This window comes from Saimiri boliviensis, chromosome 1 (genome assembly GCF_048565385.1).
Source record: "Saimiri boliviensis isolate mSaiBol1 chromosome 1, mSaiBol1.pri, whole genome shotgun sequence".
In the NCBI taxonomy this organism is placed as follows: Eukaryota; Metazoa; Chordata; class Mammalia; order Primates; family Cebidae; genus Saimiri; species Saimiri boliviensis.
Window position 1 is genome coordinate 24990894 of NC_133449.1, and position 26175 is coordinate 25017068.

General features: G+C 41.0%; 1 protein-coding gene across 37 annotated transcripts in view; it reads right to left on the reverse strand.

Annotated features, from left to right (window-relative positions):
• The window catches only part of DTNB (dystrobrevin beta), a 318860-nt gene that overhangs the window by 98088 nt on the left and 194597 nt on the right, over positions 1-26175 (reverse strand). For 35 of the 37 annotated variants that reach the window (XM_074395059.1, XM_074395056.1, XM_074395051.1 and 32 more), the window contains one exon: positions 8841-8918. The exons of the other annotated variants lie outside the window; for them this stretch is intronic. In XM_074395059.1, coding sequence (XP_074251160.1) covers positions 8841-8918 — 78 coding nt within the window. The remainder of the gene's footprint in view (positions 1-8840; positions 8919-26175) is intronic. 37 annotated transcript variants of the gene reach the window in all.

The following is a 26175-nucleotide window of genomic DNA, read 5'->3' on the forward strand; positions in this document are numbered from 1 at the left end:
CAACATGGTGAAACCCCGTCTCTACTAAAAATACAAAACATTAGCTGGGCATGGTGACATGTGCCTGTAATCCCAGCTACTCAGAAGGTTGAGGCAGGAGAATCGCCTGAACCCAGGAGGCGGAGGTTGCGGTGAGCCGAGATCGTGCCATTGCACTCCAGCCTGGTTAACAAGAATGAAACTCCATCTCAAAAAAAAAAAAAATGTGTTCTGATTGTTTCATTGACCATCTCTCTCTCTCTTCTCAGGCCTCCCTATTCCCTAAGACATAACAATATTGAAATTAGGCCAATTCATAACCCTACTATGATATCTAAGCGTTCAAGTGAAAGGAAGAGTTGCATCTCTCTCACTTTAAATCAAAAGCTAGAAATAATTAAGCTTAGTGAGGAAAACACATCAAAAGCCGAGACAGGCTGAAAGCGAGGCCTCTTGTGCCAAACAGCCAAGCTATGAATGCAAAGGAAAAGCTCTTGAAGAAAACTAAAAGTGCTACTCCACTGTACACAGAAATGATAAGAAAGCAAAACAGTCTCGTTGTTGATATAAAGTTTGAATGGCCTGGATAGATCAAATCAGCCATCACATTCCCTTAAGCCAAAGTCTCACCCAGGAAGGCCCTAACTCTCTTCAATTCTATGAAGGCTGACGGAGGTGAGCAAACTGCAGAAGAGTTAGAAGCTAAGAGAGGCTGGTCCATGAGGTTTAAGGAAAGAACCATCTCCACAGCATGAAGGCGCAAGGTGAAGCAGCAAGTGCTGATGGAGAAGCTGGAGCAAGTTGTCCAGAAGATCTAGCTCAGATCACTGAAAGCAGCTACAGAGAACTGCGGATTTTTGATCAGATGAAACAGGCATCTATTGGAAGAAGATGCCATCCAGGGCTTTCATGGCTAGAGAGGAGAAGGCAAGGCCTGGCTTTAAAGCTTCAGAGGACATGCTGACTCTCTTGCTGGGGCTAATGCAACTGGTGATTTTAACTTGAAGCCAATCCTCATTTACCATTCTGAAAATTGTAGGGCCTTTCAGAATTATTCTATATTTACCTTGCCTGTGCTCCATAAATGGAACAATAAAGCCTGGATGACAGCACATCTGTTTATAGCATGGTTTATGGCTCATTCATTCACAATGCATGTGGTTACCTAAGAGCTCTGATAAAGACATACAAGGAGATGAATGCTGTTTTCACACCTGCTAACATAACATTCATTTTGCAGCCCATGGATCAAGAAGTAATTTTTTTTTTTTTTTTGAGATGGAGTTTCACTCTTGTTACCCAGGTTGGAGTGCAATGGCACAATCTCAGCTCACTGTAATCTCCACCTCTTGGGTTCAAGCGATTCTCCTGTCTCAGCCTCCCAAGTGGCTGGGATTACAGGTGTGTGCCACCATGCCTAGCTAATTTTGGTATTTTTAGTAGAGATGGGCTTTCACCATGTTGGTCAGGCTGGTCCTTGAACTACTGACCTCAGGTGATCCACCTGCCTCAGCCTCCCAAAGTGCTGGGATTATAGGCGTGAGCCACTGCACCCAGCCAAGAAGTAGTTCTGACTTTCAAGTCTTATTTATGTAAGAAATAAATTTTGTAAGACTATAGCTGCCACATAAATTGAAAACCTCTGTAATGGATTCACCATTCTAGATGCCATTAAAAGACATTTGTGATTCATAGAAGGAGGTTAAAATAAACATTAATACGAGTTTGGAAGAAGTTGATTCTAACCCTCCTGGACTTCTAGGGGTTCAAGTCTTCAGTAGAGGAAGTAACTGAAGATAGGGTGAAAAAAACAAGAGAACTAGAATTAGACGTGACGCCTGAAGATGTGACTGAATTGCTGCAATCTCATAATAAAACTTGAAAAGGTAAGGAGTTGCTTCTTATGGATGAGCAAGGAAAGGGGTTTCTTGAGATGGAATCTACTGGTTAAGATGCTGTGAACATTGTTGAAATGACAACAAGGATTTAGAATATCATATAAACTTAGTTGGCAAAGCAGTGGCAGGGTTTAACAATTCTGAAAGAAGTTCTACTGTGGGTAAAATGCTATCAAACAGCATCGCATGCTACAGGAGAAATCTTCCATGAATGGGAGAGTCATCCAAGGGGACAAGCTTCATTGCTGTCTTATTTTAAGAATCTGCTACAGCCATCCCAATATTCAGCAACCACCATCCTGATTAGTCAGCAGCCATCAGCACTGAGGCAAGACCCTCCACCAGCAAAAAGATTAGGACTTGCTGAAGGCTTAGATGATCATTCGCAGTTTTTAGCATTTTTTTTTTTTTGAGACGGAGTTTCGCTCTTGTTACCCAGGCTGGAGTGCAATGGCACGATCTCGGCTCACCGCAACCTCCGCCTCCCGGGTTCAGGCAATTCTCCTGCCTCAGCCTCCTGAGTAGCTGGGATTACAGGCACACGCCACCATGCCCAGCTAATTTTTTGTATTTTTAGTAGAGACGGGGTTTCACCATGTTGACCAGGATGGTCTCGATCTCTCGATCTCGTGATCCACCCGCCTCGGCCTCCCAAAGTGCTGGGATTACAGGCTTGAGCCACCGCGCCCGGCCCAGCAATTAAATATTTTTTAAGGTATGTACTTTTTAAATACATACTGCTATTGCACACTTATGGGGCTATAGCCTAGTATAAGCAAAACTTTTACATGTACTGGGAAATTTAAAGGTTTGTGTAACTCACTTGATGGCAATATTCACTTGATTGCGACAGTCTGGGAGCAAGCCCGCAGTGTCTCTGAGGTACACGAGTACTATTATATTGCAAGTCACCTCTTAATTCGGCCATGTTTCTACAGTTCGGAAATAATATTTACACTGTGGCATTTTCCGATTTGTAAAAACTGCTTTTCTTTCTTATGAAGTATAAATTAAAGTAAATACACTATGATAAAATCTCACCCTTCCCTAAAAGTGCTAGCAATTAAGACTACTCAGAATTATAGGCTGTAATACTTACCAGTTTCCCATCCAAAGATGGTATTAGGTCTCAAGTCAATACATTATCAACAACTGAACAAAACAGAATACAAAGAATTATTTCTATTTTTGAGAGAATATTGTTTTATTTGTTAAGAGAAATAAAGGTGAGGTGTTAGGGAAAAAAAGCTCTCTCCTAAAACACATCTATGCAAAGAGAGGTGTGATATAATACGTAAAACAGTTTTTTTCAGAAGCCACGGAAAAGAGAAGCCCATAGCTGTTAATTCCTGAGTCCTTCTCCCTTCTCCAGGGACGATAAGCCAGTCATTCTGAATCTGTGTTTCCAGAGTGTTCTAATTCCTGGGGTTGGCTCTGTTCTGGGCTTCTCTTACTTTCAGCCTCTATGTTCCAGTTTTCTCTGTTAAATTCATTACCACTCATCCATTTGCTTGGCTGCTTCCAAAATTTTGTTCTATTGTTTTCCTCTTCCATTTTTCTTTGTACTTGCAAGTTTTTACTTAAAAAAAAAAAAAAAATCCCTTTGCTGTCATTTTAGTGGGGTTTCAGGATGAAACGGCAAATGTGGCTTAATATGCCATGCTGTTACTTTCCTTTTCCCTACGTCTTTAAATTGCAATTATCCTATTTGCAGATCTTTACCTTTGTATACAGAGTGTGTGAGTGTTCAAAATGCATCATTTGGTTCATGGTTTCATGGGTTAATGGATCACAAAAGGACACACCTAGGCCTGGTTCAGATGAATGGGTATAAACTGGATACCCTGAATGTCGTCCCTTTCACCGGAGGTGGCTAAGACTCCCAGGAAAAGTGCAAGAGCATCACCAGTTACACATGGATGGCTGCCTTATGCGAAGAAGGAAAATTCTGGAAGTTGAAATGTGTATGGGAAGGTCTGTGTATGTGCATGTGTGCACACAATTACGTGCTAGGTAGAAAACCATGCTCTGCTAATGACCTTCGCTATTATTTTTTGAGAGGAAGGGTGCAGTGGCTATTCACGGGCATGATCACAGCTCACTGCAGCCTCAAACTCCTGGGCTCAAGCATTCCTCCTACCTCAGCATCTTTTCTCTCTTCTTTTCATGACAGTATCCCCTTCTTTGGGGGAAATGCTTCTCTCTCTGCTCTGATGCCTTAGGTCTAATGGGCATGGCCCCTCACATACACACAAGGATGGGCAGTAATGCAATCCAGGACACAAGAATCCTTCCTTGCATTTTTCTAATCCAAGGGAGAAAAAGCACAATCCCTGGAGAGGCAAGACTGTAGACAGGTGTGTGTCTGGAGCCATCAGCGGCTTGGGAGCAGCTGTTCCACAGTGGCAGGGAGTGAGGCGGCACACGGAGACGCAGCTCGGAAGAGGAGGGCCGCCTGGGGACATTCCAGCTGCTTTCGTGATCTGTGTACTCTCCTGCCCTTCCCTTTCTGCTTTTTGCCTTTGCTTTGTGGGTTTTGCCTTTTAAGTTTCTATGTTAATACTTGAAACTAAGGAGATGTAATATTAATATACCAACTGAAGGCACAAAGCACAGAGTTGCATACTGAAGGTTTTTGTTACTTCCATAGTTATATGAAATTCCCACAGGACTGTTAAGCTTTAAGTATCCATAAATAATTACAGCTAAAGCTTTAGAAGACATTTACAAATAAAAAAAATTAGCATCATTTTCCATATTCATCTGAATAGAAGGCAACTTAAAATAATAGAACAGTACAGAGGAGTAGAACCCAATTCACATTCTGAACCCTGGGGAAAAAGAGTCTAGACGCAGGCAGGCCTCGGGGGAAATTAGACAGGGGAGGGGTCTCACTCTGTTGTAAGCCTGTGTTTTAAAGCTTTGACCAAGATTTATTCTTGTTTGTTTTTAAATGTAATATGTAGATGCTTTTAAAAGAAAGTAAATTTCAAGAAACGATTTAGCCTAAGGCAAAGACAAGATTCCTTTTCAGTTATAAAATATCAATTTAGAGAGAGTAAAAGATTAGGGAGGGCAAATCCCTAGAGTAGTACCTCTCAGGTACATAATTTATGGTATCTCATGTGATAGCTAGCATCTCTGCCATTTAAAAGGTCTGCTGTAAAAAGTAAAGCTTGCATTCAGATCATCTTTTATTTGGACTAACATAGCATTACTTTTGACCACTGTGATTATCACTATTTTTATATGCACTGCCTATTAAAAACATAGGAACTAGAGCACTTACATTTTTCCTGCATTTTTATCACTGTGTATGTTCTTGTCTCATTCAGTGATTTACGTCTTAGGATGAGTTCTAAAAGAAACCTCTTATTCTAGAGAGCAGCTGTTCCCTCTCCATGAGGATTCCTGTCGGGGCCTAGCAAGGCTCTGTGGCTGGCAGGGTGTGCTGGGCTCCTGGCTTACATTTGAGTCTGACCACACAGGTCTGTCCACATTCAGAGAAGGGAGGAAAAGCTGAGGAGTCCTTAAGGATGCCAGTAGAATACTATCTGGAAATTTACACGATTTGGTTACTGGGGCCATGAAAAGCCAAGTCTATGAATTAGATAATTAGTATCCACATGGTATATCACAATTTCATACTGAATATACATGAAATCTAAAACCCTGGGGACTGTACTGGTAGGGCAGAAGCATTTGGTTTCTGCGTAGCCTCTACTCAAGTCATTGTGCTTCTTCACCAGTCAGAGCTCAACCTTCTTTTCTGGTCTGTGCTTTGGCTGCCTTTGGTCTGCTGGTCAGCCCTTGGATGGTTTACGGTAACTACTTCTAGGGTGGGCTAATTCCATTCAGAAAGAGGTGCTGCCTGAAATGCTAACTTTAAGATGAAATCTTTTTTTTTTTTTTTTTTTTTTGAGATGGAGTCTCTGTCACCCAGGCTGGAGGGCAGTGGCGCGATCTTGGCTCACTGTAACCTCCGCCTCCTGGGTTCAAGTGATTCTCCTGCCTCAGCCTCCTGAGTAACTGGGACTACAGGTGTGAGCCACCATGCTCGGCTACCTTTTCTTTTTTTTTTTTTAAGACGGAGTTTCGCTCTTGTTACCCAGGCTGGAGTGCAATGGCGCGATCTTGGCTCACCGCAACCTCCGCCTCCTGGGTTCAAGCAATTCTCCTGCCTCAGCCTCCCGAGTAGCTGGGATTACAGGCATGCACCACCATGTCCAGCTAATTTTTGTATTTTTAGTAGAGACGGGGTTTCACCATGTTGACCAGGATGGTCTTGATCTCTTCACCTCGTGATCCACCCGCCTCAGGCTCCCAAAGTGCTAGGATTATAGGCATGAGCCACTGCACCTGGCCTTCGGCTAATTTTTTTAAAAATATTTTTAATAGAGACGATGTTTTACCATGTTAGCCAGGATAGTCACTACCTCCTGACCTTGTGATCCGCCTGCCTCGGCCTCCCAAAGCACTGGGATTACAAATGTGAGCCATCACGCCCAGTCAAGATGAAATCTTAATCCAGGCTATAGATTATCTGAAGCAGCTTTCAAAAATAACAGATATCATTTTGTGACTGGCAATCACAGCTAGCCACTTACAATTATGCCTGGGGGTGTAATACAGCAAGCCTAAAGGTTAGTCCTCTACAGAAGTGGCTCTGATTATTACTGCTCCCTTTAGTTTTCTCAAGCAATAAAACATTGTCCAGAAAGCTGTACTCCTTCTAACAGCTTCTGGCAGCTATATTCAGCTGTGGTCACTGAATGTAGCACATATAACACATGGTACCCCTTGTCACCAGGCAGCAAGGTGTACACCCTCATGTACTCAGGTAACTTAGGTGACAGAACTAGTAAATGATGAGAAGAATTCAGATGGGAAATGCTACTGAATGAGATGGTATTCTTATAATTCTTATGCATGAAAACTATGACCTGAATTCTTTGAATAATCTACCTTATTTGCCTGGTTTTGAAATGGAAATAACTTTGATTTAGAGTCTGGGTTTGAATTCTATGAGTGTTTAACATAAAGAACTCAAGTCCAAGGACAACAAGGGTTATCATAATATCTAGGTAGGTGGGACAGGCTTAATTGCTTTGTATTCATCCATAAAAATTCCTTTCCTGCTTGAGAGGGCATTACTGGTAAATCATTCTGTCTCTTCCTCACTTGTTCTCACATTCCAGCTTCCTAAGTCATAAAAATAATATGTTAAATCCTCACATAAACCCCAAAAGGTAGATATTATTTTTGTCTCCATTTTAGAAAAAAAAATTGAAGACAAGGCTGGGTGCAATGGCTCCCGTCTGTAATCCCAGCACTTTAGGAGGCCAAGGTGGTTGGATCACTTGAGATCAGGAGTTTGAGACCAGTATGGCCAACATGGTGAAATCCCATCTCTATTTAAAAAAAAAAAAAAAAAAATTAGCCAGGTGTGGTGGCAGGTGCCTATACTTCCAGCTACCTGGGAGGCTGAGGCAGAAGAATCACTTGAACTTGGGAGGCGGAAGTTGCAGTGAGCTGAGACTGGGCCACTGCACTCCAGCCTGTGAGACAGAGAAAGAGGCCATGTCTTAAAAAAAAAAAAATTGACAAGAACATTTCAAGGTCAGCAAAGAACCAGGATTCAAACTCAGACAGAGTCTGGCCAAGACTCCGTGCTCTGGTGCCCTACACCACTCAGCTCTGCCCAGAAACAGTGGCACGACTGTCTCGCTGTTGGAAGTGCCCTAAGGAGGCTGAAGGTAAGCAGTCTTACCTGGACAGGTCCTGAGTCTCCATGCGAGTAATGTATTTTCAAGCCACTCTGGTTTATAAAGTTCCTAACTTCTCTCTTCAGGGTAGTTCTACACTTTACTCGTTAGCTTCCTTGTCAGGCTATTGCCCTAACTTGCTTGATGATAAGAATCAGCTGGAATAAATATGTAGCTTCTCAAGATCCTATCTTTAGAAATTCCAATTCACTGGGTCTGATGTTGCCCCAGAAATCTGTTTTTAACAAGGGACCCAGATGATTCTTCTCATCAGTCAAGTCTGAGAAACATTGCCCTAGGAGTTCTAGCCAATGGGAACAAACATCATGGGTCTTAAGCACTATATATTAAGTCAAAACTTCTATAGCGTTTCTATAGCTAAATTAATCCAAAGCAATCGGTACATATGGCACAAAGTGTTTTTTTTCCAGGAAGGACTAGGGGGTGGGCTGGAATGTCTTTGTGGTTTTCTTGTTTTTGAGTGATGACTGTTAGAAAGAATTCTTTAATGGCCGTGCCCTTGAGGGAGTTTTTGCATTGCTCTGGTCATGGAACAGCTTATATCAAATAGAAAGCCATTTTATATAGTTCTTTTAAGTCCTGCCTGAATTTGGGAGAAGAGCAAATTAAATAAAGAGTAGAAAGAAGTACACAGTGCTCATTCCTTGAAGGCCCCTAAAGCAAACTCCTTGCATAACCGAAAGAGAGACACTCAGGCTTTTCAACTTAAATATTTATAAATCATACACAGAATGATTTAGGATTAAATTTTATAAGGTATTCAATCAATTTACATAGTCTAATCAAAGAGCAAAAATGATCTTTGGCACTTAAAGAATTCAAAGGCAAAAAAACTGTTGAAACTCATGACTATCAAAATATTCTTTAAGGTTAAAAAACAGATCTGAAACATGCCTAATCGGCTCTGACACTGTCATGACTTCTTGTCACAAATGAAGTTTCCACCTGAGGCACCACTGACAGCCAAACTTCAATTGCTATATCTATGAGTCAGTGAGGGAAAAAAAGGAAAATAAAAAGTAGAAATTTAGACTAAAAGACGGTCAAAGGAAGAGAAAGCAAATCAGTCCTTCCTGCCCTGTGGAACAATGTGCTTCTCAGGCCTCATTTCTGACGAGTGCATTGCAAATCAGTAGCAGAGGCCAATACCCAAGTCGAAGGCACAAGACATACATACCTCTTGGTGGGAGTGGGCACTCCAGAGGACATGTGGCTAACCACGGTGTCATTCATATTAGTCAGAGGGCGAGGAGGACTGAAAGAAAAGACATTTACCTTATATTAATAATTACCAACTAGGGGAAACAAGGGAACCGCCAACAGGGTGATAAGAGCAAAGGGACCAACCATCATTTGCGATAAGCACGGTGGGACCCATGGGGAGTGGAGTAGAAATCAATACTTCAGGCCTAAGTAAATTCAGCAAAGGAGGTTCTTGCTCACAAAGCCACAGGACCACTGAGCTGTGGGTACCAGAAGCAACTGATTATAAACACACTACTACAGGGCGTAACTTCGGTGGCTTTTGCTTTGTAGTTTTAGTACATAAAAATTTAAATTCTGCCACTTAGTGAATTTCTCTACATTTTAGGTACAAGATGACTAGGTGTCTGGCATTCATTGTAGATGACAAAGGTCATAACATCGAGGTGCATGCTGTTCCTGAGATTTGGTTAGAGCTCACTGCTTTCCCTCAGACTTAGTTTGTAAACTTTTAACCAGAACAAACTGTTCAATACCACATTCAAAAATAAGACTCTGGAAGAAACTTTTATTGATTATCTACTAGAATCTTAACAACAAATCCAAATTTTACACCTATACTCTAATTAGAATGTTGTCTTTTATAACCACTAATCCAAATTTAAACTTGAAGGTTAGCACTTTTGGTAATTTGTCTTTAGTTGCAGGTTTTCTGGACTCAGGTCTGTCCATTTCTCCTTCTTGTGAAAGTCCTGAAGGAATGAATTCAAGCTTCTCAAAAGGAGCCTAGTATCTTGCCTTCCAGCCATTCCTCAAGCCCTCTCCCTCCCTACCAGGTTCAGTTACAAAACATTTCTGTCTTGCATCCGGAACCACATGACTATTGCTAAATACTTGTGGAAAATCTCTCACTTCCTCTTTTAAACTGGAAGAAGTATAGTCATATGCCGCATAATGATGTTTAGGTCAATGACAAATCACATATTATTATAACAGATTATAATACTGTATTTTTACTATACCTTTTCTATGCTTAGATACACAAATACCCTTGTATAACAGCTGCCTCTAGTATTCAGTACAGTCACATGTCATACAGGTTTGTAGCTGAGGAGGCTACATACATATATAGAGTATACTTACACAAACCTAGTTTGTTTTGCCTGCCGCATACCTAGGCTGTATGGTGTAGCCTAGGTATGCAGCAGGATAAACCATCTAGGTATGCGTAAGTACACTCTAAGATGTTAACACAAAATTTCCTAACAAAGCATTTCTCAGAATGTATCCCTCACTGTTAAGTTATGCATGATTATACCTCTCAGATTTGTCCATCAAAAGCATAAAAGGGAAGCTGAAAGTCCTTCTCTCATATTTAGGTGCTTGGGAACTAACTACCTTCTGGTTTCTCCTTCCGTTTAAGGACAGTTAATTGTGTAAAACGTTTTTGGAGAGGTTATACTTAGTAATTCTTGGTGAATATTAAGGGATCACAGCTTTTATTGTTATGCAGGTTGCACAGTACATTCAAATAAAAGCTCAAGGGGAAATACTTCAGGGAGCGCCAAGGAACCTAGAGGTTAAAGAAAGACCTCTTCCTCTCGCCATCTATCTTTGCACTCCTTTTTTTTCTTCTTAAATCAATTGCATTTCTATGTAGGGATTTTTAAAAATGACTTTTTTCATATAAAGGAGAGGATCCGAGATGGAAAGTAATTTGCAGAGAACAGATTCAGGGCTCTTGATTTTTTTTTTTTTTTTTTTTTTTTTTTTGAGACGGAGTTTCGCTCTTGTTACTCAGGCTGGAGTGCAATGGCGCGATCTCGGCTCACCGCAACCTCCGCCTCCTGGGTTCAAGCAATTCTCCTGCCTCAGCCTCCTGAGTAGCTGGGATTACAGGCACGTGCCACCATGCCCAGCTAATTTTTTGTATTTTTAGTAGAGATGGGGTTTCACCATGTTGACCAGGATGGTCTCGATCTCTCGACCTCGTGATCCACCTGCCTCGGCCTCCCAAAGTGCTGGGATTACAGGCTTGAGCCACCGCACCCAGCAAGGCTCTTGATTTTTAAGCTATAGTACTATGCTTATGGTTCTACATTCCTCTCTTTGTGTGACATGTCCCTAAGTAAGCATTTAGAATTGAAATACGCCCTCTGGGCTAGAAGTCAATTCCAAGTTATTTATCTGACTATCTGTCTTCAGACAGATATCCAATGGTGCCCCAAACTTCCAAGCCTATTAATGCTAGTGGCTCTGCTGAGTTATAATCAATTAATCAATTGTTTTAGGTTGACTAATGATGGAAGTGAACACAGAGATTAGCTTACATTCAGTCTTAAATTTATATTTTTGCGGGTTCTTTTATGTCAATTGTCCAACTGAAACAAAGAGACGATCCCTATGAATGAATCAAATCCAGCACAACAGCTTTCTGGTCCTGGAAACAGAATGGGCTTTTCTTCTTTAATATAATGTTATTAGCAGTCTATTTCCAAAAGAAGATAAAGACATTTCATGTTGCTTACAGAATACAGTTACTTGCTATATATATATATATATATATATATATATATATATATATATATATAATTTAAAATTTTAACAAATAATAGAGACAAAGTCTCACTATGTTGCCCAGGCTGGTCTTGAACTTCTGAGTTCAAGTGAGCCTCCTGGCTCAACCTCCCAGAGTGCTAGGATTATAGGTGTGAGCCACCATGCGTGGCCACCTGCTATATTTCAATATTAAAGATATCACTGCATTCAATTTCCTTTCTGGTATTTTCAGAGAAAAAAAATGAGAATATAAAATTCTAATTCCTAGAACATAAATCCATGCAATAAATCATGATTTGTAACAACTTGTTTGGTATGATACCACAAACATCTTTATCATCATCAATCTCTCTCGGTATCTATCATGTTCAGCGATTATAGCACAAATATCAAAGCCTCTTCTCTAATATTCAAAACCAGACAGTAATGGTTATATTATAAACTATAAAGGAATTGTAACTGACCCCCAAATGTCATGGTCATTCTGAATTCCTAACATATTTTGCTAGAGAGACAGGTATATCTGCAGTTTAAAATGAAAGAAGCACTTGGAAACTTAAAGGTCTTGACCACAACTCCTATGAAAGCCAATACCTTAGATGTATTCTTAAAAGGTGTAACATGGCCTTGGGAATATAGTGAGACATTGTCTTTCCAAATTTTTTTTAAAAAATTAGCCTGCTGGCTGGGCGCAGTGACTTACATCTGTAAAACTAGCATTTTGGGAGGCCAAGGCAGGTAGATGGCTTGAGCCCGCGAGTTTGAGACCAGCCTGGCTAACATAGTGAAATTCTACCTCTACAAAAAAATACAAAAATTAGCTTGGCATGGTTGTGTATACTCATAGTTCTAGCTACTCAGGAGGCTGAGGTAGGAGGATCACCTGAGCCCAGGGAAGTCAAGGCTGCAGTAAACTGAGATTGTGCCACTGCACTCCAGGCTGGGTGACAGAGTGAGATCCTGTCTCGAAGAAATAAAAAACAAAAATCAGTCTGGCATGGTGGCATGTGCTGCAGTCCTAGCTACTCAGGAAGCAGAGGTGGGAGGACCATTTGAGCCTGGAAGGTGAAGGCTGCAGTGAGCTGTGATCGCACCACTGCACTCCAGCTTTGGGCGACAGAGCAAGACCCTATCTCAAAAAAAAAAAAAAAAAAAAATACTAAAAATGACTTCTGGCTCAAACAAACATACAAAACCTTCATGGTTATTGCAAGACATAACTGAAAAGAGTATTTCCAGGTGTAGAGCAGACATTAATGCTACAAATTATAGAAACTTAAAAAAACAAAATTGGCACAACTTATGAGATTGGTTTTGTTGATCTTTAACATTTAAAACTAGCTGAATACCTTGAGCATGTCACCAGATGTTCTGTATTTGCCTTTGGTACAGATCTCAGCAAGGTATAGGCACTAATGAGTTTCATGATACCAAAATGGCCACCATCCACTGCTTGGTCTAGAAATTTGGGAGGTTCCTTCTTTGTTAACAAGACAGACCATTTTTTTGATGGGATAGAAGATGATGATGATATAGGTAGAAGGTATTTGCTAGTTAGTAGAGGTGGTTTTTAAAATACTTGGCAAGAATCTGGTACTTCTTTTTTGTTTGTTTGTTTGTTTTGAGATGAAGTCTCAGTCACCAGGCTGGAATGCAGTGGTGTGATCTCAGGTCTTGGCTCACTGCAACCTCTGCCTCCTAGGTTCAAGCAATTCTGCTGCCTCAGCCTCCCAAGTAGCTGGGACTACAGGCGTGTGCTACCACGCCTGGCTAATTTTTATATTTTAAGTAGAGACGAGATTTCATAATGTTGGCCAGGATGGTCTAGATCTCTTGACCTCGTGATCTGCCCACCTCAGCCTCCCAAAGTGCTGGGATTACAGGCATGAGCCACCGCGCCCGGCCAAGAATTTGATACTTCTTAATCAAAGGGAAAGAGTCACTGTTACTGGGTGCCTACTGATAAAAGTAAGACTATCTTTGTTTCAATGACCTAACTGTATATAGATGGAGACAAATATGCAAACAAATCATCACAATGCCATGTAATGAGTGCAGCAATGAAGTATGGTCGGCCCTCCATGTCTGTGGGCTCAACCAACTGCAGGTGAAAACTATTCAGAAAAAAAAGTTCAACAAAGTTCCAAAAAGCAAAACTTGAATTCACCATGTGCTGAGTACTACACCGAATCCTTGTGAAGAAGTGATGTGTAGGTATTGTACTAGGTATTACAAGTACTCTAGAGATGACTTGAAGTATATGGGGAGATGCACATAGGTTATATGCGAATACTATGCCATTTTATTTCAGAGACTTGAGCATCCTTGGGTTTTTGTATCGGTGGGGACTCCTGGCACCAACTCCCATGGATACCGAGGGACGACTGATAGACCAAGTACTGAGAGTCACAGACGAGGATCAGGTACTTCTGCCTGGAGGAAAGAGTGTCAAGAATAGTCAAGGAAGGCCCCAGAGAGGAGGCACTATTGAGAAGAGTTTTCCAGATACAGAAAAAGCATTAAGGGAACCCTAGATAGAAATGGTATGTAAAATGGCATAAAAATCCAAAAATACATGTCAAATCGGGGCTAACTTATTTATTTGACTCAAAGGCACCTGAAAGGGAGTAGCTGGAAACACATCTGGAAAGGTACAGGACAGCCAGGATGTGAAAGCAGCTTGCCCTATCACAAGGTAAGAGATGTGAACTTTACCTTGCAAGCAGTAGGGGAAGCACCGAATATTAGACAAAGACCAATGTGACTATCACATCATTTTAAAAGCTCAGTCCAGAATCTTGCAGACATTGGTCTTTTATCAGGAGTGTGCATGGGAATCATCTGTAAGATAAGATACCCAAGCCCTACCCTCAGTACAGTGACTCTGAATTTCTAGGGGTGAGGGGAATCTTTTCCCTATATAAAAATCAGTCAGGTAGGATATAGTTGGAAGTAGGGGAATGGAAGCTGGGAGGCCACCCAGGTAAGAGGTTATGGCAGTTGTCCAGATCAGTGAGTATGAGGATGGACAGTGGTAGTGAAGATAGGGGAGAGAGAAAAGGAGAGATACTGTGAAGACAAAACCAGTAAGAGAGGGTGATTGATTAAGTACACAGGGTTAGGGAGTAGAAAATAAGAGATTTTTATCTTGGCTACTGGGGGTAAAATATCCAAACTAGAAAATACAGAGCAGGAAACAAGATCTGCGGTTGGAAAGGAGGAGGGATGGGTAGACAGAATAAGCAGCAAGATAAGAGTGAATAGGATTTTCGTTCTGAAATTGTTGGGTTTGAAGTACCACTGATAAGTACAGGTAAGTGGATGTCTAGAAAGCAGTTGAAAATAGGAGAATAGAACTCAGATGAAATGTCAAGTTTGAACATACATGAGTGTCATTACTTAAACAGTGTTCATTTCAGTATTCTGAACACTAAACATGTGCATTCATTTATTTTTTTGGGATGGCGTCTCTTGCTCTGTCACCTAGGCTGAAGTGCAATAGCACCATCTTGGCTCACTGCAACCTCCGCCTCCCAGGTTTAAGTGATTCTCCTGCCTCAGCCTCCAGAGTGGCTGGGATTACAGGCACCCACCATCATGCCCAGCTAGTTTTTGTATTTTTTGGAGAGATGGGGTTTCATGCCATGTTGGCCAGGCTGGTCTTGAACTCCTGACCTCAGGTGATCCATCTGCCACGGCCTCCCAAAGTGCTGGGATTATAGGCGTGAGCCACCGTGGCCCGGCCAAAAACGTACATTTATACTTATTGTTTTTAGGTCGGGTAGGAGAGGTTTGGGGAACTGTGCAGTAAGAGGGTGGCTTAGATAACAGGAACAGAGGTTGTGATTACTGGGGAGACACAACTCCTACTACAAAACACAAACTGAGCTTACAGGTAGAAATCATTTTCATGCAGTTCCCTTGTGGCCAGACCACTCCAATTCATTCTGGTGATGCTCTGAAATATAGACTAACTAGAAATTAAAATTTCTACCATATCTCTCTTAAGGGTTTTTTAATCATCTGTAAGAATAGATGGTGAAGGACTTGTACATTTAAAAATATTTCAAGCCAGGTGCTGTGGCTCACACCTGTAATCCCAGCTCTTAGGGAGGCAGAGGTGGGAGGATAGCTTGAGGCCAGGAGTTCGAGACCTGCCTGGGCAATACAGCGAGACCCCGTTCTTAAAAAAAAAAAAAATTTTTCAGGACAGGCTCAGTGCGGTGGCTCGCACCTGTAATCTCAGAATTTTTGGAGGCCAAGGTGGGTGGATCATGAGGTCAGGAGATCAAGGCCATCCTGGCCAACACAGTGAAACCCCATCTCTACTAAAAATACAAAAATAGCCAGGCATGGTGGCAGGTGCCTGTAATTCCAGCTACTTGGGAGGCTGAGGCAGGAGAATGGCTTAAACCCAGGAGGCAGAGACTCCAGTGAGCCAAGATTATGCTACTGCTGTACTCCAGCCGGGTGACAGAGAGACTCAGTCTCAAAAAAAAAAAAAAAAAAAAATTCAGAACAGATTATATATAACTGTATATTTCTTTCATTTATCAAATATTTGCCTATGATGTGACAGGCACTGTGCTAGCTTAAAAAGATGAAAACTTAAGTCTTACAAAGAAGAAAAATTTAGAAAAATAATTATAATATAATGTAGTAAATACTTAATGGAAGAAAAACTGCTATACGCACGGGAAAATACTGAGATTACCTCATCCCATAAAGAAAAATATATTTCTAGGGTGTTAAAGAGTTAAATATAAGCCAGGCATGATGGAACACACCCACAGTCTTAGTTATGCAGGAGGCTGAGGTGTGAGGATCACTTGACCCCAGGTTTTTGAGGCCAGCCTGGGTAACACAGCAAGACCTTGTTTCTTAAAGAAAAAAGAAGAGTTAAATATAAATGTTTAACACATAAATTAAGAGAAAAGATAGAGATTTATGAATAGAGAGGATTTTCTTAGCTTAAAAGCAATGGAAAAATTAGAAAAACACCAATTAATTTGAATTGTTAAAACCATCAGAAAAGAAAGAAAAAAAATTTAAGGAACTACCTGAACAAATGTGACACAGCAAAAGTTAAATACCTTCAAACATAAAGGAGTCACACTACTTTACAAGAAAACTGCAGGGATTTCAATTTAGATAAATGGGCAAAGTAAAAATATGTGTTTAAAAAGAAGAAATACAAATGATTCAAGAGAAAGTTAATTAAAAATTGGCCGGGCGCGGTGGCTCACGCCTGTCATCCCAACACTTTGGGAGACCGAGGCGGGCAGATCACAAGGTCAAGAGATCGAGACCATCCTGGCCAACATGGTGAAACCCCATCTCTACTAAAAATATAAAAATTAGCTGGGCGTGGTGGAATGCACCTGTAGTCCCAGCTACAAGGGAGGCTGAGGCAGGAGAATGGCTCGAATCTGGGAGGCGGAAGTTGCCGTGAGCCAAGATTGTAGCACTGCACTCCAGCCTGGTGACAGAGCAAGACTCTGTCTCAAAAAAAAAAAAAAAAAAAAAAAAAAATCATAGGCTGTGCACAGTGGCTCATGCCTATAATCCCAGCATTCTGGGAAGCCAAGGCAGGAGGATTGCTTGAGCTCAGGAGTTCGAAACCAGCCTGGGCAACATAGCAAGAACCCAACTCTATAAAAAATTAAAAAATTATCTGCATATGGTGGCACATGCCTATGGCTACGCAGGAGGCTGAGGTGAGACTGCTTGAGACCAGGAGCTCATCACACCACTGCACTCCAGCCTGAGTGACAGAGTGAGATCCTGTCTCAGGGGAAAAAAAAATTATAAACCACTTCCTCTGGGGAAAATAATGATCTTTTAAAAAAGCCAATCCTTAAGAGTCAAGAGGGTTTTCTGACATACGTCCTTAATTTATTACTAGTCAAGAGTGAAAGTAAAAGGTAAGCCAAATTTCTAGAGAGCGATTTGGCAATATGTCCATCAAAGATCTTAGAAAACATTCAAGCACTTTGGCTCAGTACTTCTCGTTCTAAGAATCAATTCCAAAGACTAATTAGAAATGCACAGACAAATTTATGTTAACAAATGTTCAGGGATGTGTTATTTATGATAGGATAATTCTGAAATTATCCTAAGTGTTCAAATACAAAGAAAGGAAAAGTAAACTATGGCATATCCATAATTACAGGATATTATGCTGTCATTAAATAATACTACTTATGATGACTTTTTGATTACTTGGAAAAATGCTCAGCATATAGAAGGTAAGAAGGATAACCATGACAGCTAACAATTATTGAATGGTTGATATTTATCACACACTTTAGAGCTTCAAATACTTTATTCTGTCTTCACAATAGTCCTATGAAATTATTTATATGGACACACAGCACACTCAACTATATAATAAGCATAAAATGAAACATCTGAAGGGAATATCCTCAAATGTTAAGATAAGTGGAATTATGGGCAGTTTTTCCTGCTTGATTATACTTTCCAACACTTCTCCAACCTTTTCAGTTTAATGTTTCCGGATTTTAAGAGAAAGAGATGCTTAATGTAAAAAAGGAGTCAAATTTCTAAAGTGAGCCTATATTATTTTTGTTATAATTAAGGAAGCAAACTGAGAAGGAATGTGTTATATGAGCGTGCACACACGCGCGCGCGCACACACACACGCACACGAGAGGGAGGGAGGGAAGGAGGAGGAGGAACTATGGTACAGAAGTTTGAGACTTCAGCAGAAAACCTGTGACAATGGTTTGAGTAGATCCAAAGTTCCACAACTTCCCAACAGTGGTACCATCACCACTCCCCAAAAATGAGAGTAAAGAAAACATCTTAGACCAGTCTAGATTATCTTCTCTACTTTACTGGAAGAAATCTGTGATATTTTTACCATTATATTTCAAGTATCTGGCATAGTATGAGGCACAGAGTAGGAACTCCGTAAATATGTGTTGCTCATGAGTCAGTGCCATGCTGTGGAATGTAACAGGAGTGGAGAGTGGGTAAGAAGTAATCTTTCTATTATATTTAGGTGTGGTTGAGACTATTCTCCAAAAATGGGACAATGACATTATTCGCTGTTATATCTGGTCGATGTATTTGTGGCATTTGCAATGATAGCAGACTTTTTCCCCCTTCACTGGGAACAGTGGTATATTCTTTTCTACTGAACTCTGTTAATGTCTACTACTTGGTCTGTGTCTCTTTTTTTCTTCTACCATCTATGACTTAGTAATAGAATCAGCAGAGTGGAGAGTGTCTTTACTAATAATAGCAATATTTATTGAGTGCTTAGTACATGGCAGACTAAGCTTGAACATTTCCATGGATTCACTCATTTAACCTGACAGCAAGCCAATGAAGTGATACCATTAGCTTTATTTTACAGATAAAAAAAAAAAAAAACGAGGCATGGAGAGAAGTAATGTTTTTGAGGCCACAAAGCCAAATCACGGGTGAAAGAAGATTTGAACCGAGGCAGTGTGGCTCTGAGTGTGTGTTCTCAATCATCAGTCTACTATCTTTGGCGGCCATACTTTCAGGAAAACACTTAAGGACGTTTACTCTATTAAAAAAAGCCAACAGCTCGATGTTACATCATTGTTCCTGTTGTTTCTATAAGAAGATAAGACAATAACAGTTGCAGAGTATAGCTTCTGAGTATAGTTTTAAATACATTATTTGTTCTTTCCCCATCATATGATTAGAACTCTGTGTCCTAAACGGCTCTCTGAATGTAAGCCATCTGGCTTGAGAGCTTATCAGGATAATTTTAAAATCTAATCTTCATTTCAAAGATCTTCTAGGTTCCTAATCTTAGTCTAACAAAATACATATGTTTAATGAGCAAATTATCTATTATATAAACCAGACTGTTGACTTAAAAAAAAGTTCAACAATGGGCGTAAAATCAACATTGAGTGTTATGACTCATTTTGACTTTTCGAATTGACTTAGATCCAGGGGTAAACAATGTCTGGATGGGAGTCTCTAACCCAGGATGTGAAAGTACAGGATTGATGTTGGGTAGACAAAATTTCTACGTAAAACTGTAAAGTTTTAAAGATGAATGAATAAGCTGGGTGCAGTGGCTCACACCTGTAATCTCAGCACTTTGGGAGGCTGAGGCAGGAGGATCACTTGAGTTCAGGAATTTGAGACCAGCCTGAACAACATAGCAAGACCCCATCTCTACTAAAAATCAAACGTTAGCTGGGTTTGGTGGCGTACACCTGTAGTCCTAGGTACTCAGGAGGCTGAGTGGGGAGGGCTGCTTGAGTCTGGGAGGTTGAGGCTGCAGTGAGCTGAGATCACATCACTGTACTGCAGAGTAGGTGACAGACCCTGCCTCAAAAAAAAAAAAAAAAAGGAGGAGGAAATGAACAAAGCCGTCTGAAGCCTGGAGGACAAGTAAGATTTGAGGTACCTATGAGAGCTGTCCCTTTTCCGAGGTTCTTTGACAGAGCCTCTTCCGTGGGAAGTCATGCAGACAGCCACGTACTTACCCACCTTCCTTAACTTTTAAATTTATTTGCACATTAGCTTGCTCTTTCCACAGAACATTTTTAGTTGTGGAGGTTAAGATTCGTGTCCTGCAATTCTCTTTTACATAGACAGCTGTCTGCCAGCCATGCATTTAGGGATCTTTAGCAGATTTCTGGGGGGTCTATTACTATTGGCGTGAGTAAGGAAAAGAGTTTATGGTGCCCTAATGCTTTCATTTACTTGGTTTCTTTTCTCGTATCCCCCATAATAATGCTTTCGAAAGGAGGTAACCGTTTTAGATAAATACATTTAATTTCTTATTAATATTTTTGTGGCCAGCTATTTTGCCTTCAATCCTAGATACCTATGCTACTTCTGAAAGTATCTTCCCTACTCGCTTGAATCAGGCCTTTTTCTCCTTTGAGATCATGCAGCAGATTTTACCATACTTTAAAACAAATGAAACACCCACACTAGAGACTACCTCATTCTTTTAACTACCAAACCACTCAAGTCCTCCATCTCTCTCCAGCAAGTTCTTCTGCTTTTGCTTCTTCCAAGCCCCTGCTTTCAGCTCTTCTCCCAGTTACTTATTCTGGAATGTCCTTCATAGACTGGCAACGTTACACAATTTCTCACTTCTCTTATCAGAAAAACAGGTCCTGAAATTTCAGAAGCTCTGGAAAACCCTTCTAGTTACAAGCTCCATTTAAATAAACATGGCTGTAGTATGCAAACAAACAAACAAACAAACAAATCCACAGCTTCTTCATGCCTAGCACTGTTAGGGGTTTCAAGACAAAACAAGTTGAAGACTGTTCCTGCCCACAACTTTATAATCAGTCCTCATAATCATCAGTCACAGCAACAACAGATACTTAAGCTTTAGCTTAATATGTTACAATTTTTAGATGAAATCCTATATGATGATAATTTATAACCAAATACATGTAAGATCATTTATAACAAAGACAATTTAATTATTTCATTTGATAGAAATAAAAACCAGTATAACAAAATAATAAGAAAAATCCTATGAAGTTAACACTTACAGCATTTGTTGTGTATTTTGCATACATTTCTTTACTTTTGCAACACTGGGGAGAGTTGTGGCAGGGAGGAGAGCCCATGCATTTGCTGAGTATGAAAATGCATCAGCACTGAGCCAGGTCCCTCAGAAACATCATATGAATTCTTGCTACTACTCATGGTGGTATTTCTATTTTGCAAACAAAGACATAAAAGTCAAAGAAGATAATTAGGCTGGGCACAGTGGCTCATGCTTGTAATCCTAGCACTTTGGGAGGCCGAGATGGGTGGATCATGAGGTCAGGAGTTTGAGACCAGCCTGGGCAACATGGTGAAACCTCATCTCTACTAAAACACAAAAAATTAGCTGGGCATAGTGGCAGACGCCTGTAATCTCAGCTACTCTAGAGGCTGAGGTGGGAGAACTGCTTGAACCCAGGAGGTGGAGGCTGCAGTAAGCCAAGATTGTGCCACTGTACTCCAGCAGGGGCAACAACAACAACAAAAAAGGCAAAGGTGATAATGTGTTCAAGGTCACATGGTAGAATCAGTATTGGACACTACTTTTATCTGCTTCTAAAGCCACTGAATAGATTAAATCCACAAATACTCTTTTATTTCAGGCGTCTCTGTATTATCCAAACGAATTTTTCAGATCAGCGTTTTCAGGGAACGCTAATTGTCAAGTTAGAGAAACACTGCCCCAATTCAGGACTACTAGCTTCAAATCTAACTTGAAGTAGTTTAAGGGGGTCAGGGGAACTAATTGGACACCGTTAACTAAATTGTAACTAAATTCATAACCAACTTCACGAAGGGTAGGGGTGCAGCTGGCTTCCAGTATATTAGAATGTAATTAGGACATCTACTGTTACCTTTCCTTAGATCTCATTTTGGGTCAGACTTTACACAGAGCCCACAGCTTTTTATGCTTAAGAAGAAACAGTTTCTGCCCAGCATCTTGCAGCTTTACCACTGGAGAACAAAACCTCTTCCCTCATCCCAATTTGAAAATCACCTGCAAAGCCTCTGGCCTGCCCTGAGTCACTTGCCTACTCTGGCGTTCGGCAGGCCCCATGCTATGACTGGTATTCCTCCCGAAACATCATAGTTAGCGCTAGGAGAGGACCAGGTCTCTAGAGGAGAGAGCATTGTTCCTAGAAAATGGGGAGGTTGCAGAACAAACCAACAAAAAATGTTCACTTACTTAAAGATTAACTTTTTTCAAAGGTAAATGTCAAATGACAGTGCTCAGGATGCAGGAACTGCAGCATCTTTGCTGCACAATGCTTTAGAATGAAGGGGTATTTCTCTCTTATTTTTGAGTCAGGGTCTCACTCTGTCACCCAGGCTGAAGTGCAGTGCTGTAATCTTGGCCCACTGCAACCTCCACCTCCCAGGCTCAAGCGATTCTCTTGCCTCAACTTCCCAAGTAGCTGTGACTACAGGCGCACACCACCATGCCGGCTAATTTCTGTATTTTTTGTAGAGACAGGGGTTTTGTCATGCTGCCCAGGCTTGTCTTGAACTCCTGGGCTCAAGTGATCCATCTGCTTTGGCCTCTCAAAGTGCTAGGATTACAGGTGTGAGCCACTGTGCCCGGCCTTCTCTCTTTTTAGTTACTACTGTTCTTCAAAAATTTGTGGTTGTAGACCTACTCATAGACCCTTAAGTGAAAACAACATATTGTCTAGAACAGGCATCCCCAAACTACGGCCCGCGGGCCGCATGCGGCCCCCTGAGGCCATTTATCCGGCCCCCAGCCGCACTTCAGGAAGGGGCACCTCTTTCATTGGTGGTCAGTGAGAGGAGCACAGGATGTGGCGGCCCTCCAACGGTCTGAGGGACAGTGAACTGGCTCCCTGTGTACAAAGTTTGGGGACGCCTGGTCTAGAAAGAAAACCAGTTTTCTTATCATTCCATTAGGATGAAGAGGACGTCAGGGATTACACTGATTCACAATGCTGGTAAACTGCAGCTCTGGTGAATCATTAAGGAGGCCAGTTTCTAAAAGCCCTTTCATTGCTATGATTCTAGTGTGGACAGTGGGGCTCCTTTTTGTTCTCCTTGAGTAGGATGCTCTTTATTTATCTGTATGTAATGGACCAACCATCTCTTGTTACTTCACTGGGTTCTAGGGTTATCTGCCAAAGCAAAGAAGCTAAACAAATAAGCAAAAACACTTTTTGGAAAACCACGATGTTAAAAAAAATAAGCATCTGGTACTGTAAGTGTAGCATAAATATCACGTTACATACTTACAATGAGGATTCTCTGACTTCTAGGAGGTACACTTAATTTTATTGATCATTTATAATTAATTAACCAATTTGTTAATTTAAAACTCCCCTATCAGCAGACACACATGCCTCAATTTATATGTGTTGCAATTTAGCATAGCCATTTGTGGTATCAGACTTGTTTAATGAACTATTTATCAGGAAGGAAAAGTTTATTACAAATTCATTCTTATACTTTCACCACTAGATACTGTCTAGAGACATGCAGAGGAAGCTAGATATCTCTCTCTAGCTCTAGAAAAGGACAGAATGGTGAAACGAGACAACAGTTTTAGAAAATTAACTACTTAACAGTATTGCTCAATTTAGTATCATTTTCTTGAAAAAGCAGTCAAGAGTCTTATAAACCAGATCATCAAATCAACAGAAATGTATTTTTTATTTTAAAAACCTTTCCATGATGAATCACTCCTTGTTCTCTCTGTTCATTAAACTTAGGAAGTTGTTCCTAATTTATGTAGATGCTAAATCCTGTATTTAAGAAAGATGAGAAAAGACGGCATCTTAAATGCTTCAACAAGTTACTGCTCATAGAGGGGGCCACTGAAATGCATGATGCAATGTCATTTCCTGACCTGTTCACATGGTCATTAGCTGAAATCTATTTTCAACAATGGAAATAAATACACTGCTATAGAAGACAGGCTGACTCTCATGTATTTTTACCAAATAAGAAAAGATATAGTGAGGTTGGGCATGGTGGCTCACACCTGTAATCTCAGCACATTGGGAAGTTGAGGCAGGCGGATCACCTAAGGTCAAAAGTTCAAGACCAGCCTGGCCAACAACGGTAAAACCCTCTCTCTGCTAAAAATACAAAGATTAGCCAGGCATGGTGGTGGGTGCCTGTAATCCCAGCTACTTGGGAGGCTGAGGCCCTCCCACTTGAACCTGGGAGGCAGACGTTGCAGTCAGCTGAGATCACACTACTGTACTCCAGCCTGGATGACAGAGCAAGACTCTGTCTCAAAAAAAAAGAAGAAAAGATATAGTGGGCTGCCCCTTTTATAGAAACTTCCTGGGAAGTTCTAGGGGCTCTAGCATCTTGCCAAAAATAAACACAATCATCATCAGTCCAGCGCTTAAGGTAGCAAAAACATAAAGGCAAAGAATAGCTATTAAACCTTCACACTCTATAGCAAAGTCTTCTTTCTCTGCAGATCTCGTGTCTAATGCATTACGTTGCAGTTTTCTCTAAGGAAACAGAACAATCACATGACGAAGGGTCCTCTCTACAACGTAGTCTACCCCACAGAGCATTTTGGGAAAGAGCAGGCGCAAGAGGACAACTCATTAGAAGGCAAACACACAACACGTCTGCCCTCCACCAGCAAGTCCATGAAGCAGTCAAATGACAGGACAGGAAGGCAGAGGTAGCACACAGTATAGCTACCACTCCCTGGAAGCCTAAAAATAAAACACACCTACTTGCGATAGAATCCAAGTCTTGCTGCAAATCCGTAGCCTGATGAACCTGGTCAGCAATTCCATTCTGATGAGGACTTTAAGGAGCACTCCCACCTCCTCTCCAAGGGCCTCTTCTAATTGCCAACTCTTAATAAGAAAGTAGTCTGCAGAACTGTGTCTGCCAAGTAATCTAGCTAGGTAGCCATCAGGAGGTATGGAGAACCAGTAAGGCTTGATTTTTTTTGTTTGTTTTGCTGAAGAGGAGTTAATGCGAACGCAAGCAGAGTGAAAAAATAGGACGATGGTGTCTGTCTACTGCTTTGATGCAGACAGCTCCTTAATTCAGAAAGGCAGCATATCCCAGGGCAGCTGAAACAAAAGGGCCAGTCAGTGCAAGCCGCTGAGCAGGCTCTGATGGACATCTCTGGCAGGGTAGTCCCATCATGAGATTGTCTCTGCCACTCAGAGTCATTTTGTGGCCTCTTATTTATTTCATCTAGTCAATAGCTCCTAAAACTATGTTCCTGGCTTCGGTCCCCACCGCCACCATCACATTTCAGTCCTCATTTGGCTTGTGTTACTGAAATATTCTAAGTTGTCTATTGGTTCATGGATGTCCAGGGAACCTTTCTATTGTTACTTATCTGATTTCTCATAGCTAAAATTACTTTCCTAAGCACAGCTCTCCTCATGTCACTATTCTGCCCCAAATCATCAATTATCTGCTGGTCTCCCCAATTCTGCCAGAGCAGACTCTGGTAAAACTCTTTGTCTGCGCAGGTACCGCCCAGGCGGCACAGCCTCAGCCTCCCAGGGCCTCCTCATTCTCACCACTTCGCCTACTTCCTGAGTGTTTCTGGCAAATGTACTATTCTGTTCCAACACAGGTCCTGAAATTTTTTGGCACAATAAAACAAAAACAAAACAAAAGTGACAAAAACTACACAAATATTTACACTAAAAGTAGAGGGAGTCAAAATGAAACCCTTACTAAATGCCTCAGTGCCTGGGAAATAATTCTATTATTTACTTAGATAAATGAAGAGGTGAGAAAAGCCAAGCCAACAAATCAGATAGCCAACTAGTGTCACTGTTACTATAAACACCTGGATATCCAAAATAAGAGCCTAAAAGAAAATGGATGCATGTGTTAGACTACTTAGCAGAAAATGGAAGAGTTGACTCATATCAGAAATATAATAAAAACAAAAAAACAGTGGGATATCATTTTTCAAGGCAACAAACTCTAAAGATATAGAAGAGGGACAGAGCACAGAATGTGAAGGGCAGCGTGAACAGTAACGGGCGAAATTCATTACAGGAAGAAACTACAGGCTGGGCGCTGTGGCTCACACCTGCAAAACTTGATGAGCTGACTCTAAATGCACATGGAAATGCAAGAGATATAGCCCAAAAATCTTCCAAAAGGAGAACAAATTTGAAGGACACATAGTTTCCCATTTCAAACTTATTACTAACTTTCAAAGTGGGTTAGTTTGCTTCAGGTCCAAAGGTTCAGAGAAATTGCCCATTACT